The sequence below is a fragment of the Protopterus annectens genome, chromosome 7.part0 (assembly GCF_019279795.1).
Source record: "Protopterus annectens isolate FY-2018-M chromosome 7.part0, PAN1.0, whole genome shotgun sequence".
NCBI lineage: Eukaryota > Metazoa > Chordata > Ceratodontiformes > Protopteridae > Protopterus > Protopterus annectens.
Genome location: NC_056739.1, coordinates 650,685,484 through 650,700,010, shown reverse-complemented (window position 1 = coordinate 650,700,010; position 14,527 = coordinate 650,685,484). Strand labels below are relative to the sequence as shown.

General features: G+C 40.4%; 1 protein-coding gene across 3 annotated transcripts in view; it reads right to left on the bottom strand.

Moving 5' to 3' along the window:
* Window positions 1–14,527, bottom strand: part of HMG20A (high mobility group 20A) — a 1,114,809-nt gene that overhangs the window by 481,200 nt on the left and 619,082 nt on the right. For all 3 annotated transcript variants that reach the window (XM_044077218.1, XM_044077217.1, XM_044077219.1), the window contains exon 7: window positions 128–203. In XM_044077218.1, the coding sequence (XP_043933153.1) occupies window positions 128–203 (76 nt within the window). The remainder of the gene's footprint in view (window positions 1–127; window positions 204–14,527) is intronic.

Genomic DNA, 14,527 nt, shown 5'->3' with positions numbered 1-14,527 from the left:
ACAAATAAAAGTCTATAAATGTGTCTCTTACTGCAGAGACACTATGCTAAATGACTGTGGACAAAGATAAACAACATGCCTCTAAAATAAAATGATACAGAAAAATAGAAAACGTGTTATGAGATACCTTTACTGTGGTTAAGAAACTCTTCTGTAAAGATTGGAATGTCAAATACAGTCTTCTCCTTCCCATCGGCTTCTTTCTGCAAAGTTAAAGCAGAACTACAATGTAAATCAAGAGAGAAAACATATTTGTACAGTTCAACAAAAAACTTTCTTTAGCAAATCTGACCTGCAGAGCAGAGATGAGTGACTCAAAGTGTAGTGGTTATAAGCTGGCAGCACTGCTTATACTGATTTACTAGTCAAACAGATGCAGAAAAGACAGCTTCGCCAAAAAGCTTCTAGAGCACATGCAGTAATTTCTCACAGGCTATTTCTACAAATTCTATATAAACTACTGAATAAGTGCTACAAATGTTAAAAGTGCTTTACCTATCTGTCTTTAAACAATGAGCTCTGAAAGAAGGGTGTCTGTCAATATTTCAAGAACCAAACTACAGTCTTTGAAACAGATCTGCAGAACAGACTCTTGGAACACAAAATTGTAAATGCAAACCAATCCAAGGTTGCACTATCCCAGAGTAATGCCACTTTCCAAGATATAGTAGTCTTGGACTTGTTATATACAAGTAGCAGGATTGGGGGGCATAGACTTTGACATCAAACAGTATACAGGAGTAAAGCCATCTCCCCATTGCAGGAACAATTTGAAGATGGTTCAGTGAATCTGAACATATTTTTTTAGAGCTGTGGGACTAAATATTAAGGATGATGTACTTCGGACAGGGAACCATGAATGAATTATATTCTGCTAATCTGAATTTTGGTCCCCCCACCCATCCACTTCCACATTGAAAAATTCTGATCAACTCATGTAAAAAGACTATAAGGAATGGATCACTCTTCAAAACTGCATTGTGTCCACTAAACCAGGCTACCTGACAACCATTAAAACATTTATACATTACTGTGTGAATCTTGTGTTACTGACAAACATATTGCACTAAAAATGCTTTAAAATTAGTTCTTGCCAGAATATGCAAAACAGTGTAATAAAAGAAAATATGCACTGAAAGAGGCAGACTAATACAGTACATGGTACCTGGAAAAGCTGGTCACTGAAGGGCAGAAATGGAGACATGGGCTGTCTGCATTGTCCTAAGGGGGGAGGGCAGTGAGGGCCATCTTTAAGAGAAACACCTCCCATCAACCAATCCAAGTTAGAGACTGAAGACCTAAAGGCAACCATCTATTCAACAAGGTTTGGGGCATAGAGGGCTGCTTAAGGATTGGCACCACTCCCTCAATGAAGTGACCTCTCCACACCATGCCAAATAACTCCTGCATCTCCACTTATGATGTGAACAGGAACATTATGGAATACAGCAAAATCTCCTAATGTCTGGCTGCTGTACCACCAAGTCACGTGTCCATCTCACCCAAATAGGAGATCATGGGCAGGACTGTTGGGGGATCAAAAAGATGGTTAGCAAGCACAGGGAAACAAAGATTAAAAACAAATTTATACAGACGGCAGTGACCAACAGCACCATGTTTGGGAGGATCACAACTACAGAGTGGACAAAGAAGAATCCTGGAATACTCATTCTCCAAATGAGGCCCAACTCCCAGACTAGCAATCTAAGTAATAATAATAATTGCTGAATGTGTTTAGAGGAAATGAAGATGCCACAGCAAAGATGTCTGTAACTGGGGCAAACACTGAAGGCAGCCACTCCCCTAACAGAGTGGGCTTTTGTACACAGCATCAGGAAACAGGTGGCTAGCTTGAAGGCAAAACAAATATAGCTGGCAATCCACTTAGAAATAACAATCTCTTTCCTACTCTACTGCAAGAGATCAACAGGTCTGCCTACCTAAACTTGTGTACTTATTTTCATAGGGAATCTGAGCTGTTCACTATCTCACTGTCAGGGTCTCCAAGAAGATGACCATGATATGGACACAACGAATCAAGGGCAATTCAAATCAACCACTGGAAGGAAGGTTTGTCTTGAAAGACTCCCTGCCTTTGTAAATCACCGGATATGATTCTGCATACACAAGGGCCCGGGGCCTTGATTTGACCAACCTAACAGTGATGGCCATCAGCAAACTTCAATACCAATGACCAACAAACTTTAAAAAAAAAAAAAAAAACCGATAGGAAAACCTATCTCACATGGAGTTCGAGCCCTATGGAGAGATGGATTTTTTTTTTTAAATTATGGTGAGACACAACATTCCTTTAAGGAAACTCTGTGGTACCAAGTACTAATTCTCCCTCTGAAGTACAGATAGAAATGACAAATGTACCATGACTGTAGTATAAAGGATGCAACAATCACACATTCGTAAGGCAATACAAGATCACATGCAGGCTGACAAATGAGTGCAGGATTCGCAATTCAACCCATATTGAGAATTTCTATACTTGGAGGCACAGACCTGACAAGCAGCCTCAACCATGCCCAAGACTCTAGTTGATAAATCCAGCAGGATCAGGAGTTCTACACCAGAAGCCAGGCCTTCAGATTCAGCCAACATTTAGTACCAAAAGAAGGGACACCCTTGGCTTGGAGTGAAAGAACTTCGTTCATGTAACACTAGAAACTTGAGAACTTGAAAACCATATCGTTGGCAAAAATGGGACGATGAAGATGATGCTTGTTGCTGATCTTTGCAATAAGTCTACAAATCAGTAGGAACAACAAGAATGCATACAGCAATCTCCAATACAAAAGAAAGGGAGAATTTGTCCACTGCTACTACTCAATAGTCCTGCTAAAATGAGTACAAGAGGAAAACACTATTTTCCCCGAGCAAAGAAGTGGTTACTTTCTAGACTATTCTATTTACAGAAAACCTTTAACAGGCATGGCTTCTGAATACACAGCTCCCAAGAAAAGAGTGGAAGAGAAGCGAAAATCATCTACAAGCTCATTAATTTCCCTCTGGATGTAAGCCTCAGAGAGTAATACCCCTGTTTATGGCTCACTGCCAGATAACCATAACCTCCTTGTAAAGAATGCATCACCTTGGGCCTCATAGCCTTTTTTTGTATCCCATCAATTGACTACGACTAAGCACAGGACCCAGATACAGATATTTGTCAAAGGCCCTCAGGGACTCTTGGCTGCTCGAACTCTATCTGGTTTATGTGGAGCCCTAGTCTACAAATGAAGCAACCATAAAACTCCATGATGGGGTAAAGGGGATAGAAAACAAAAGGGAAAACCAAACAACGGACTACTGGGGATTGTACAAGATTTCAGGGTTTAGAGAGACTAGAAGGTCTGTGAGCACATGGCAGCTTTGAAGCCACAAACAATTCATATTCCATTATAATACTGACATTCAAAAGTGACAGAAGGATGCCGTGAAAATAATGGCAGCCAATAAGCTCAAAGGCAGTGTAGAGACTGAGCCTGCAGCCTACTCTTAATGTTCATGACCTCTGCCATTTGGGTAAACTCCTGTGTTCTTCTCAAAGGGTAGGACTGGCAAATGTCCAGCTTTGTTTATGAAACAGCATCCCTTTCATCCATGAGAAAGGATTTCCCTCAATTTTTGGTGACACTAGGGATTGCAACCATGGAAATGCCCATATGACGGACATTTCTAGTAAATCTCCTAGCACAGCCTCACAGTTGTTCTTCTGCGAGGCTTTGTCACCATCACCAATGCAACTTGGTTAACAGTCTTAGGTATTAAATGTCAGTACTCTGTACTGAGATGGTGTCCATCTGGAGTAGGTAAAAATGAGCTAATGTGTTGACACCAAATACTGCTGTCCATAAAAGGCATCATATGTCCAGTAATCTCAACCAGGTGCCTCTCAGGCTAGAGGGACAAACACTACACAACTTCACTTCAATTTTGTAGTTATATCACTTGCAATATGCTGCAGCTAAACCCTTCTAAATCTACAGTCATGCTATTCATCCATCCATCCTCAATCCCTTTTACCATTTTTGTACATGGAGTCAAGGTGTCACTTCAACAGTGACAATCACCTAGAGCCAAAGTTTGCACTGCCAGGTGGCTAGCCCTGACGCAGTAGTTCATCCGTACCACTCGCTCGCACATACACTCAGACCTAGGGCCAATTTAGTGTGTCCAATACATCTGCAGCATGTCTTTGGAATGCAGGAGGAAATCCATGCGAACACAGGGAGGACATGTAGACTCTGCACATAAAGCCCCCAGCCAAGAATCAAACCAGAAAACCTCTTGCTGTAAGGCACCACTAATCACAGCGCCACCCGCAATCATGCAATTCAGTACCTCACAAACTTTTAAAATGAAATCAGACTTAAGTAATGTTGCCATCTGGTAATAATGTTGTTTGACTGAATTTTTTTTTTTTTTTTTTGTGAGGCAGTCATGTTGTTCAGTTCCTCACAAAAACTTCAGTCAAACAACACTATTACCATAACAGACATAGACCCATCCACTTAACTTCTCTCATCACAATTAATGAAAAGACAAAAAGCACTCTTTCAGCTTAAAGCTTTCTACTCAGTCTCTGACTATGTCAGTCCTAAAAGCCATGTCAACGCTGGACAAAGGTGTGTTCATCCATAGGCCGGAGTATGGCCCTCACCTTATTGCCTTTCATTCTTCTTGTATCAGAAATCTTTTGTTAATCACCATAAATCAAGTTTGTAGATTCACAGCCCTTGCCCCCAAGGTGACGTTAACACTGTCAAATTTTGTAGAACGACAACTCCATCCCTCCATATACAACCCCCTTTTCCCATTTTTGCATGTGGGGATTGGGGTGTCACTTCAACACTGACACACAGTTACAGCAAAGGTTTACACAGCCAGGCGGAACAGCCCTGCAGCTGTTATTCATCCATACCAATCAGTCACATGTACAATCACACCTATGGCCAACTTAGAGTGTCGAGTCCACCTACAGAGTCTCTTTGGAATGTGGAAGGAAATCAGAGCACCCAGAGGAAACCCAAGCAAACACAAGGAGGACATGCAGACTCCACACAGAAAGCACACCCAGCAGGGAATCAAATAAGGGAACCGCTTGTTAGGATAATGCTATCCACTGTGCTGACTTTGTAAATGAATGAGCTACCTTTCTACCATCTTACTTTACATTTAAACTACTACACTATAGTTATGTCCTTCTCTTTTTGTAACACTGTGCTAAATAAAACCTCCCCTTAAAACCTCATGGACAACACAGATGGCAACATTATTCAATTGGATTTAATTTTAAAAACCTATACTTGAAAAAATGATCATCCTTATTAATTAGCAAAATTTTCTCAAATGATGTAGAAGCAAAATGATGTACACTTTCAGGAATAATTTCAGAGATGTAAAGTCTTCGACAGTCCCCCAAACACCACCAATCCTGAGTTCACTAAACACAAAGTACAAAAATACTACAGAAAAGTCTAAGTTAACCATGTAAACAGCAGTAGCTTACCTTTCCCTTGTACTCTTCTTTGTTAGTTCTTCCTTCCAATCTAGCCATCAAAACACTCTACTGCAACTCGAGTTAAAACTGTAGGTATCGTAAAATACCAGATATGTTGTGTCTTTCGGCTTTTCCTGGTTAGGGGTCACCACAGCGGAACTCCGGTCCGCTAATGATTGGCAGTAGATTTTTACTTGCCGAGTTGCCAGCTCTGACGCACAACCTTCAACAAAGGTATGCCCATTCACACATGTCTCCACACAGAAGATGCTCTAGCTGAGAATTGAACAGGACAACGTCTTACTGTGAGGCGACAACGCTACCGCAGCACCACCACCGCAGTCAAAATACCAGATATACCTTTCACTAACTTATCAGACATTGTGAATACTTTTACTAATTCTGCCATTACACCACACAACCAAAATTGTCTCTGCTCCAGTTCCTTTACAGTGAAGTTAACTGCTCTCACCTAGCAACGTTGCTCTCTGCCAGCTGCACTCTATCTACATTACATCTTTTGTGCTACCAATCTCTTCTGCTATGTTCACTTACATTGCCCTTTAAATAAGCCTGTTTGCAATCTGTGAGCTTAAATTACAGTAAACTCTCAGTTAACCAGCACCCATGGGGATTGGTAGATGCCAGATAACTGTAGTTTCTGGTTGCTTGAGAGTTGCTATTAAAAATTGACCCGACTAATACTGTACTCTATACTAATCTGTTTGGTTTGACTTGTTCTTAGGCTGGGAAGAAGGGAAGAAAGGGAATGTATTCCTATCTTCCTTTTTAAAACTCAAACTCTAAAAATGTAAGGTATGTTTCTGTGGGGGGAGGGGATTTCAGAAAGTGCAATACATGAAGATTGTACTGTATTTCTTCAATTTTTTTTTTCTGGTTGCTTGAGAGTTCTGATTGCTTGAGTTCTGGTTAACTGAGAGTTTACTGTATACTTTCTGTTCTCCAATGAGGATGAAAGTAGGACTACTTCTGTATTTGTGATTTGAAACTGTTTCTCTACAAAACATAAATCACTGTATATTTTTAGATTGCAAACCTGTTTTATCTTGAATTGTACTCTTCGACACCGCTGCAGTAACTATATGTATTTCTGTATTTGTCTCGAATTTGATGCCACAGAATGTAATCCTTCTACATTTACTTTTACTGTCAATTCAAAGTTTTAATAATTGCTTTTACTGTAAATTATGTTCAGAACTTCTCTTTGGCCTGGGTCATGTCTAAAACAGGTCCTTGGACTAACCCACAGCTCTTGTAGAATGCACTTTGACCTTACCTAGAATAATTTTTACATGGAAGGAATAACCAAAAGGAGATGGCACATGATATCCATCTAGAAACCTGGCTTTTTACCCTCAAAGGAAATGAAAAACTGATCAGATTTTCTGATTTCTTTAGATTTGCCCAAATACAATCTTAGTTGCCTGTGGACTTCTAACAAATGCAGCATTCTTTCCCTTTTATTTTGGAGGTTAATGAAACAAATGCTGACAGATGGATAAACTGGCTCAGAGTCATTTCACTGACCACCTTTGGCATAAAAGGCAGATTTGTTTTAACAGACACAATACTTGCGAAAAAACAGGATAGGTGAAATACACACTGAAGGCTTATAATTCAGAGACCCTTATAGCAGAGGTTACATAGAAACAAACTAGGCAAGCAATGACTGGCCCATAAGATACCTAGCCATATACCCCCTTCAAGCAGACCAGTTTCAAGCACGTAATAGTGCTCGCCTCCCAAACTCAGTACGGCTGCACATAACCTTGGTGTAAATTTGCTTCTACCCATACAGTCGTCAAGACTAGTCCTAAAGGGAGTTCCAAGACAGCTGCACATTGAGTAATAGCTTAATTCTTGCTCTCCCAGTCTGAAAAGAGAAACTCGGCACAGAAGGCCAGTAGACTTGTGTTTATGGGTAAACTACAGGCTAGTAAGTGTACTGCCTGGATGCCAGGAAAAAGAAATACAGAGGACCTGGAAAAAGTCAGCGACAAAAAGTGAGGAAGAAACACTGACTGGGGAAAGTTCTGCAGCTGCAGAAACCACCAAAGAAAATTTATTGGCCAGCAAATTATGGACAAAACACTTTAAATAGAAAATAAAAAATAGTCTCTAGCACCTCGGCCAGATACAGCCTTTTCAGAGTATAATTCACACAATTCCATGCTCCCTTTATATACACATCACATGTAAATAAAAAACAATTAACCAACAGTGCAGCACTTCAGCAAAAAGCAATGCAACTTCCAGACATGAATTCAAGTAACCTACAAGAAGATAAAATACAACTGCGCACAGACATGGTTAAAATAAACAAAACACTGATGGAGTCCATCAACCCAAACAACAAAAGGCTGCAAAAAATGGAAGAAGCTTTAAAGAAATATTCAGATGAGGTGATAAAGCTGAAAAAAAAATCAGAGATCAAAATAAAGGAAAGGCTGGCAGAATATGAGACTGCTCAGGAAGAGTATCATAAAGTAATAGAATTAGAGGATAGAGCACATAGGGAAATTCTGAGATTTTCAGCTATACCAGAGAAGCTGGAAGGAACACACTACATTAATTTTATGAAAGCACAAATAAGCAACTGGACTGGTATTCCACAGCAGGAGTTGTTAGCTGAAAGGGCACATTGTGTGTATGCTCTAAACCAGGACACGAGAAAGCAACCGAGACCTTTAACAGTAAAGATGCAATCCTACCAGCAGGAGGAGTTGAGTTTGACAAAACTGTGGCAGAACGACAAAGTACTATAAAAGTGGGAGACAGCAGAGTGTTTGTGGAGAATGATTACTCATTGTACACCAGGCAGGAGATAATCAAATTTATTCCACTAGTCAGGAAATGTCAAGACACAGGTGCAAGATTCAAACTGCTGTACCCAGCTGTCTTCAAAGTATTTTTCCGTGGTGGGACAAAATCATTTTTTGATGAAGTACATGCTAAGGAGGAAATACAAAAGTTTGTCCAACAAGAAGTGTGAAGTGAAACAAAAATAAATTCTGCCTCTTATTCTTCTGGTTATAAAGACCACAGAGAGACTGTACCTGTGAAACCTTTTCCAATGTTTCATCGTAAAATGTTGGAGTGAAGGAAGGGAGCACAAGAGTTGATGAGAAAATTCAAGAGTATGTTGGAAATGAAGCAAAGACAGGAACTAGGAAATGGAGATGAACAGTAATAAAACCAGTAACAATGTGGGATTACAATGCAATAATTATATTTGTGAAATATGACAGAACACGAAAAACTGGAAATATTGGACTTTTTCAGCATTTTGCTGGACTTGGGGGGACTATAAATCATATACCCTACTTCATGTCATTAATGTTCAAAAATGCTTTGGGAGGTGAAGAGGAAGATGAAACTTATACAAGTAATGAATTTTTTCTTACTAGCACAGTTTTTGTGGTGTATGCATTTCTTTGCATCCTATAAAATTTTCTCAGTTATTTTTAAGTGTAATAGGAATTGTAAATGTGTGCTGCTGTGTTTTTATTTTCTTTCTCCCTTCTCTCTTTCTTCTTGATCAGTTTTAAGAAATGTATGCAATGCAATGAAAAAAAAGCCTGGTTAAAAGAGCATGACAAATGAAAAATGAATATGCTTTTTCTCATTCTTCCTTGGGGAAATGACTGGATTAAAGACCTTAGATTGATTTACTAACAAGTTTTAAGAGTAAGCAATTAAATAAAAAAGAATATCGAATATTAAGAGGCTTTTTTCTAGCAAATACATAAATGCTGGGTTGCAATTGTGCAGCTGGTCTTCATGTTTCCATGGAAACAATCTGATAAAGAAAAACTTGCTGCCTGGTTCTTGTGTCTCCATAGAGACAATCTGATAAAGAGAAACTGGCAACAGGTTGGTAGAGAGTGATTGGCTGAAGAAAAAAAATGAAAAAAGAAACTGGCTAGGACAATGTTTTCTGAAAGCACTCAGGGGGTTTCCCAGCTGGGAGAGCTATAAAGAAAAGACAAAACCAATTAGCCAGGCTGCATCAAGTGTCTTAGCATGTTTAACCTTTCTTTTAGGTTAACTGAAGTCTATGAGTGTGGCTGTCAGTCTGGGATGTTTGTTCCTATCAAGAGGGTAAAACTGCAGTATATTAAGATGTATACATAGTTTTGTGTGTTAGTAATAAATTAATACGTTTTGGGGGATATTAGGGGTACTTTATTTTTTTGAGGGCTTTCAATAAAACAAAGTTTTGTAAGATGGGACATGCATTCAAATAGATACGACAAGAAACAACTGTAAAAGTTCAACTTGTCAAACAGTGTATGCATGTAATGCAAAGCTGAAACTAGATAAAAAAGATGTATATATATATAAAAGGCGGGAAGAATAACTTTTTAATACAATGATGCTTTCTGTAATGTCTTTAAATGTCAATGGTCTCGCAGATAAATACAAAAAAGAACGAGTAGTGAACTATATTAAAAATGCAGACTGCAAATACTGTAGCTATGTTACAGGAGACACAATTAGAAAGAAATGAACATACAAATTTGATAAAGAAAGGTTTTCAGGATAGTTATTCAGTAGAATACCTGGGTAAAGGAAAAGAGGAGTACTTCTATTAATTGTAAGAGGAGCACCAATAGTGATACTAGTGGATAAAATGGATAATAATGACAGATTTGTAGTGCCAAGGGGATACTGACAAGGGAGAAGAATTACACTGGAATGTATTTATATTCTACCTAAAACTGCTATAATGAAGCTCAAGAAAATTCTGAGAGAAATAATCAGTTTTCAGGAAGGAGTATTACTTACAGATGGGGACTGGAATGTGATTTGCAACAGCGAAGATGTGTCCAGGGGACCTAGAAGGGAAAGTATAATAAAGGAGGGTAGATTTGAAGAAATTTATGAAAATATTTGGCATGGAAGATGTGAATTCAGTAACAGGAGTTCAATGTGAATTTACATATTATTCCCAAAGATATAAAAACTGGACTAAGCTAGACAGAATTTACATTTCGAACAACACATCCATATCCACTGGTCTAAATTATGACAGACATTTGAGTTTAAGACTTCATACTCATTAGAAAAATGCATACCAACACAGATCTTGCTATTCTTGCTGATTTATAACTTATAAAAGCTATTTTGTATGCATTTTTGATTATCCAGCCTAAGGTCCGGTCCCATAGAGACCAGATAAGATGGAGTCTCCTGAAAAAAGAATGATTTAAATGTAATAACAAATGCTAAAGTATTGCAGACTAGGGGGAATCTTACAGAACAAGAAGGGGATCAACTGCAGAATGCTAAGCAGAAAATAAGGGATTACACCTTGATAATATGCACAAGTTTTGAAAGATTGCTGTTAAGGAACTGTTTTTTGATAATAGTAGAGCACAAAAATATTTCGTACAACGACTCAGACAACAAAGTAGAAAGGGCTGTCTGCAAGCTTAGGGAGCCAAAAAAGTACAGTTTTGTACCTACCATAAATGTAGATGTTTGAGGATCCACATTGCTGCAGTCATAACCTGTGGGTAGTCCGATGTCCTCGGTCGGCCCGAATACCAAAGAGTTAGGCTGGCATCGATCATGGGCGCCCGGAGCTGACGTCAGTACGTAGTAGTACTTAAGCGCATGACCGACACCATATCCTCAGTCTTTCTTGCCCCAGATGTCAGAAGGCCTTAAAAAGAAAAGGCCAGAGCCCCAAAGGAGAAAAAAAACAATTATCCCCAAGTAACAATAACAACAACAACAACAACAACCCCAAACCAAAGAGGGGAAGGAGGGAGGGAAAATAGGACTGCAGCAATGTGGATCATCGAACATCTACATTTATGGTAGGTACAAAACTGTACTATGTTCTTCATCTCACATTGCTGCAGTCATAACCTGTGGGTAGAATCCCAAAGCAAAGGAAAAGGGAGGTTGGCAAACTAAAAGGCATTAGGGGCTGCTAACATGCCCTGTAAGACTGCAGTGGTAAACCCAGCCCTGGACTTGGAGAAAAGAGGGAGATGGTAATGCTTAGTAAACGTATGAACTGAACTCCAAGTAGCTGCTTCCAAAATATCCTTAGTAGCTACACCCCTCAAAAAAGCAGTAGAAGTGGCAGTAGCCCTAGTGGAATGAGGTCTAATCCCAGCAGGAACCTTTTTCCCATGATGAGAATTAACAGAAAGCAATACAATTACCAATCCACTTTGAAATAGTCTGCTTAGAAACAGCTTTCCCTTGTGAACCCAAAGCAAAAGAAACAAATAACTGTTGAGTCTGTCTGAACTCCTTAGTTCTACTCAAATAATAACTTAACTGCCTGTGTATATCCAAAGAATGCAAGATTTTTTCCTCTTTATTTTGGGGGTCAGCATAAAAGGTAGGCAAATGGATAGACTGGTTCAAGGCCACATTAGAAATCACTTTTGGCATGAAAGTAGGGTTAGTACGCAAAGAAACTCTATCCTTATGGGATATTAGAAAGGGTTCAACTGCCATGAGAGCCTGCAATTCAGATACCCTTCTGGCAGAAGTAATGGCCAACAAAAAGGCAGTCTTCCAAGACAAAAACTTCAATTCAGACGTAGCTGCAGGTTCAAAAGGAGGCAAAGTAAGCTTTTCCAACACAAAATTGAGATCCCAGGAAGGAGTAGGAGCTCTACGTGGGGGTCTTATATTTTTTGCCCCTCTAAGAAATTGCTTAAACAAAGGGTGAGAAAATAAAGGAGAGTCACAATCATAGTGAGCAGAAATGGCTGCAGCATGAACCTTCACAGAGGAAAACGACAAACCCTTGTCTAGTAATTCAGTAAGGTACTGCAGTGTAAAACTCAAATTAGGTACCGAGACATCAAAGTCCTTTGATGTGCTCCAAAGAAAAAATCTCTTCCATTTATCAGCATAAACTTTTCTGGTGCTGGGCCGCCTAGCTTCCAAAATGACATCTAAAACCTGTTGAGGAAGCTGAGAACCCACAGGCTCTAAAACAGAATACGCCAGGCCGTTAGATGCAGGGACTGCACCCTGACATTGAGCAAATGACTGCTTGACTGGGACAACAAGTGAGGAAGCTGTGGCAAAGGCCAAGGAGGATCCTGAAATAAACTCCTCAGCAGAGGATACCAGTGCTGTCGTGGCCAATCTGGTGCTATTAAAATCATGCAAGGCTTGTCCCGCCTGACTTTCAAGAGAACCTTGGTAAGGAGAGGCAGAGGAGGAAAAGCATAGACGTGAAGGTTGTTCCAACTGAAAGATTGAGCATCCACTTTCCAAGCTTTTGGGTGAAACATCTTTGTGCAAAATTTTGGTAGTTGGAAATTTAGAGGAGAAGCGAACAGATCTATGTCTGGAGTTCCCCAAGCCACTGTCAACTGTTGAAATACCTGAGGATCCAATTTCCACTCATGGGGATCCACAATTTGCCTGCTCAAAACATCTGCTAGGGAGTTCTGTGCTCCTGGCAGAAACCGTGCTTGAAGAGTGATGTGCAACCCCAGAGCAGTCTCCCACAATATCATAGCTTGTCTGCAAAGAGAGTAAGAATGGGTTCCCCCCTGCTTGTTGATGTACCACATGACTGTAATGTTGTCTGTCTGAATCAACACCTGTCCTGGTTGGAGTAGGCCCTTGAAAGCCATCAGGGCAAACTGGACTGCTAACATCGCCTTCATGTTGATATGCAAATGCTGTAGTTTGGGAGACCACGTGTCTTGAATCCATTTCCCATTGAAGTGTGCTCCCCAAGCCAGGTCTGAGGCATCCGTCATTAAGATCTGACTCGTTTCTGGTCGGGTCACAGAGAGTCCCTTGTTTAGGTGACATTCCTGTGCCCACCACAAGAATTCCTTCTGGATGCAAGGTATTATCGGAATGACAGTGTCCAAATCGTGGCAGTGTTGAGTCCATACACTTTTGAGATACCACTGTAGCTTCCTCATATGCAGTTTGGCATTGGGAAGTACCAGAATGCAAGATGCCATGAACCCCAAGGCTTGAAGGACTGTCCTTGCAGTCAGCCTGGACAGTACTGATAATTGCTGGAAGTATAAGTGAAGAGTTCTTTGTTTGTCCGGGGTCAGAAAAGCCATCTGAGAGGCTGTATTCAGTCTCACACCCAGAAAGCACATGTCCTGAGAGGGTACTAGACTGGACTTTGTTTCGTTCACAGAATACCCTAGGCACCTTAAAACTGCCATCACATACTGTAGCTGTTGAAGTAACTTGTCTTTGTCTTGAGCAAGAATCAGGCAATCGTCCAGATAAGGATAAATTTGTATTCCCCTCAGTCTTAAGAAAGCTATTACAGGAGCCAGAACCTTTGTGAACACCCTGGGCAGTAGATAAACCAAAGGGCAATGCAGAGAACTGATAATGAGAAGTACCAGCCCGAAAACGCAGGAATCTCCTGCAGCTGGGCCTGATTGGAATGTGAAGATAGGCTTCTTTGAGATCCAGAGTTACCATCCAGTGATCTTTGCCTAGCAGAGGCAGAAGTTGCTGTAATGTTAACATCTTGAACTTTGGAATGTCTAGGTATGTATTGAGAATGGACAAATCCAGAATTGGCCTCCAAGTGTTTCCTTTCTTTGGCACTAGGAATAGACGAGAATAAAACCCTAGGCCTTCTTCTGACGAAAGTACCACCTGGATTGCCCCCATCTGTAAAAGCAAAGAAATTTGTTCCTGAGCCTCCAGTCTTTGCTGAAGAGGTACATCCGGCATGCCTTTGAAAGGGGGAAAAGTGTGAAAATAAAACTTGTAGCCTTGATTTATTATGTCCAACACCCATTTGTCCTGGGTGACCAAATGCCAATTTTGTTTGAAAAGTGCCAACTTTCCTCCTAGAGGAGCCGCCAGAAGCGAAGGGTCTGGCAGCTGAAGATACAGGTCATTGGGTCTGTTTACGAAAAGGCTGACCCCTGCCCTCACCAGAAGATTGTGCAGGAGAACTCCAAGTCCTAGGTCTGAAAGAACCCTGAGCGTGAGCCCTGCCCCTACCACGTCTAGATCTGCCCT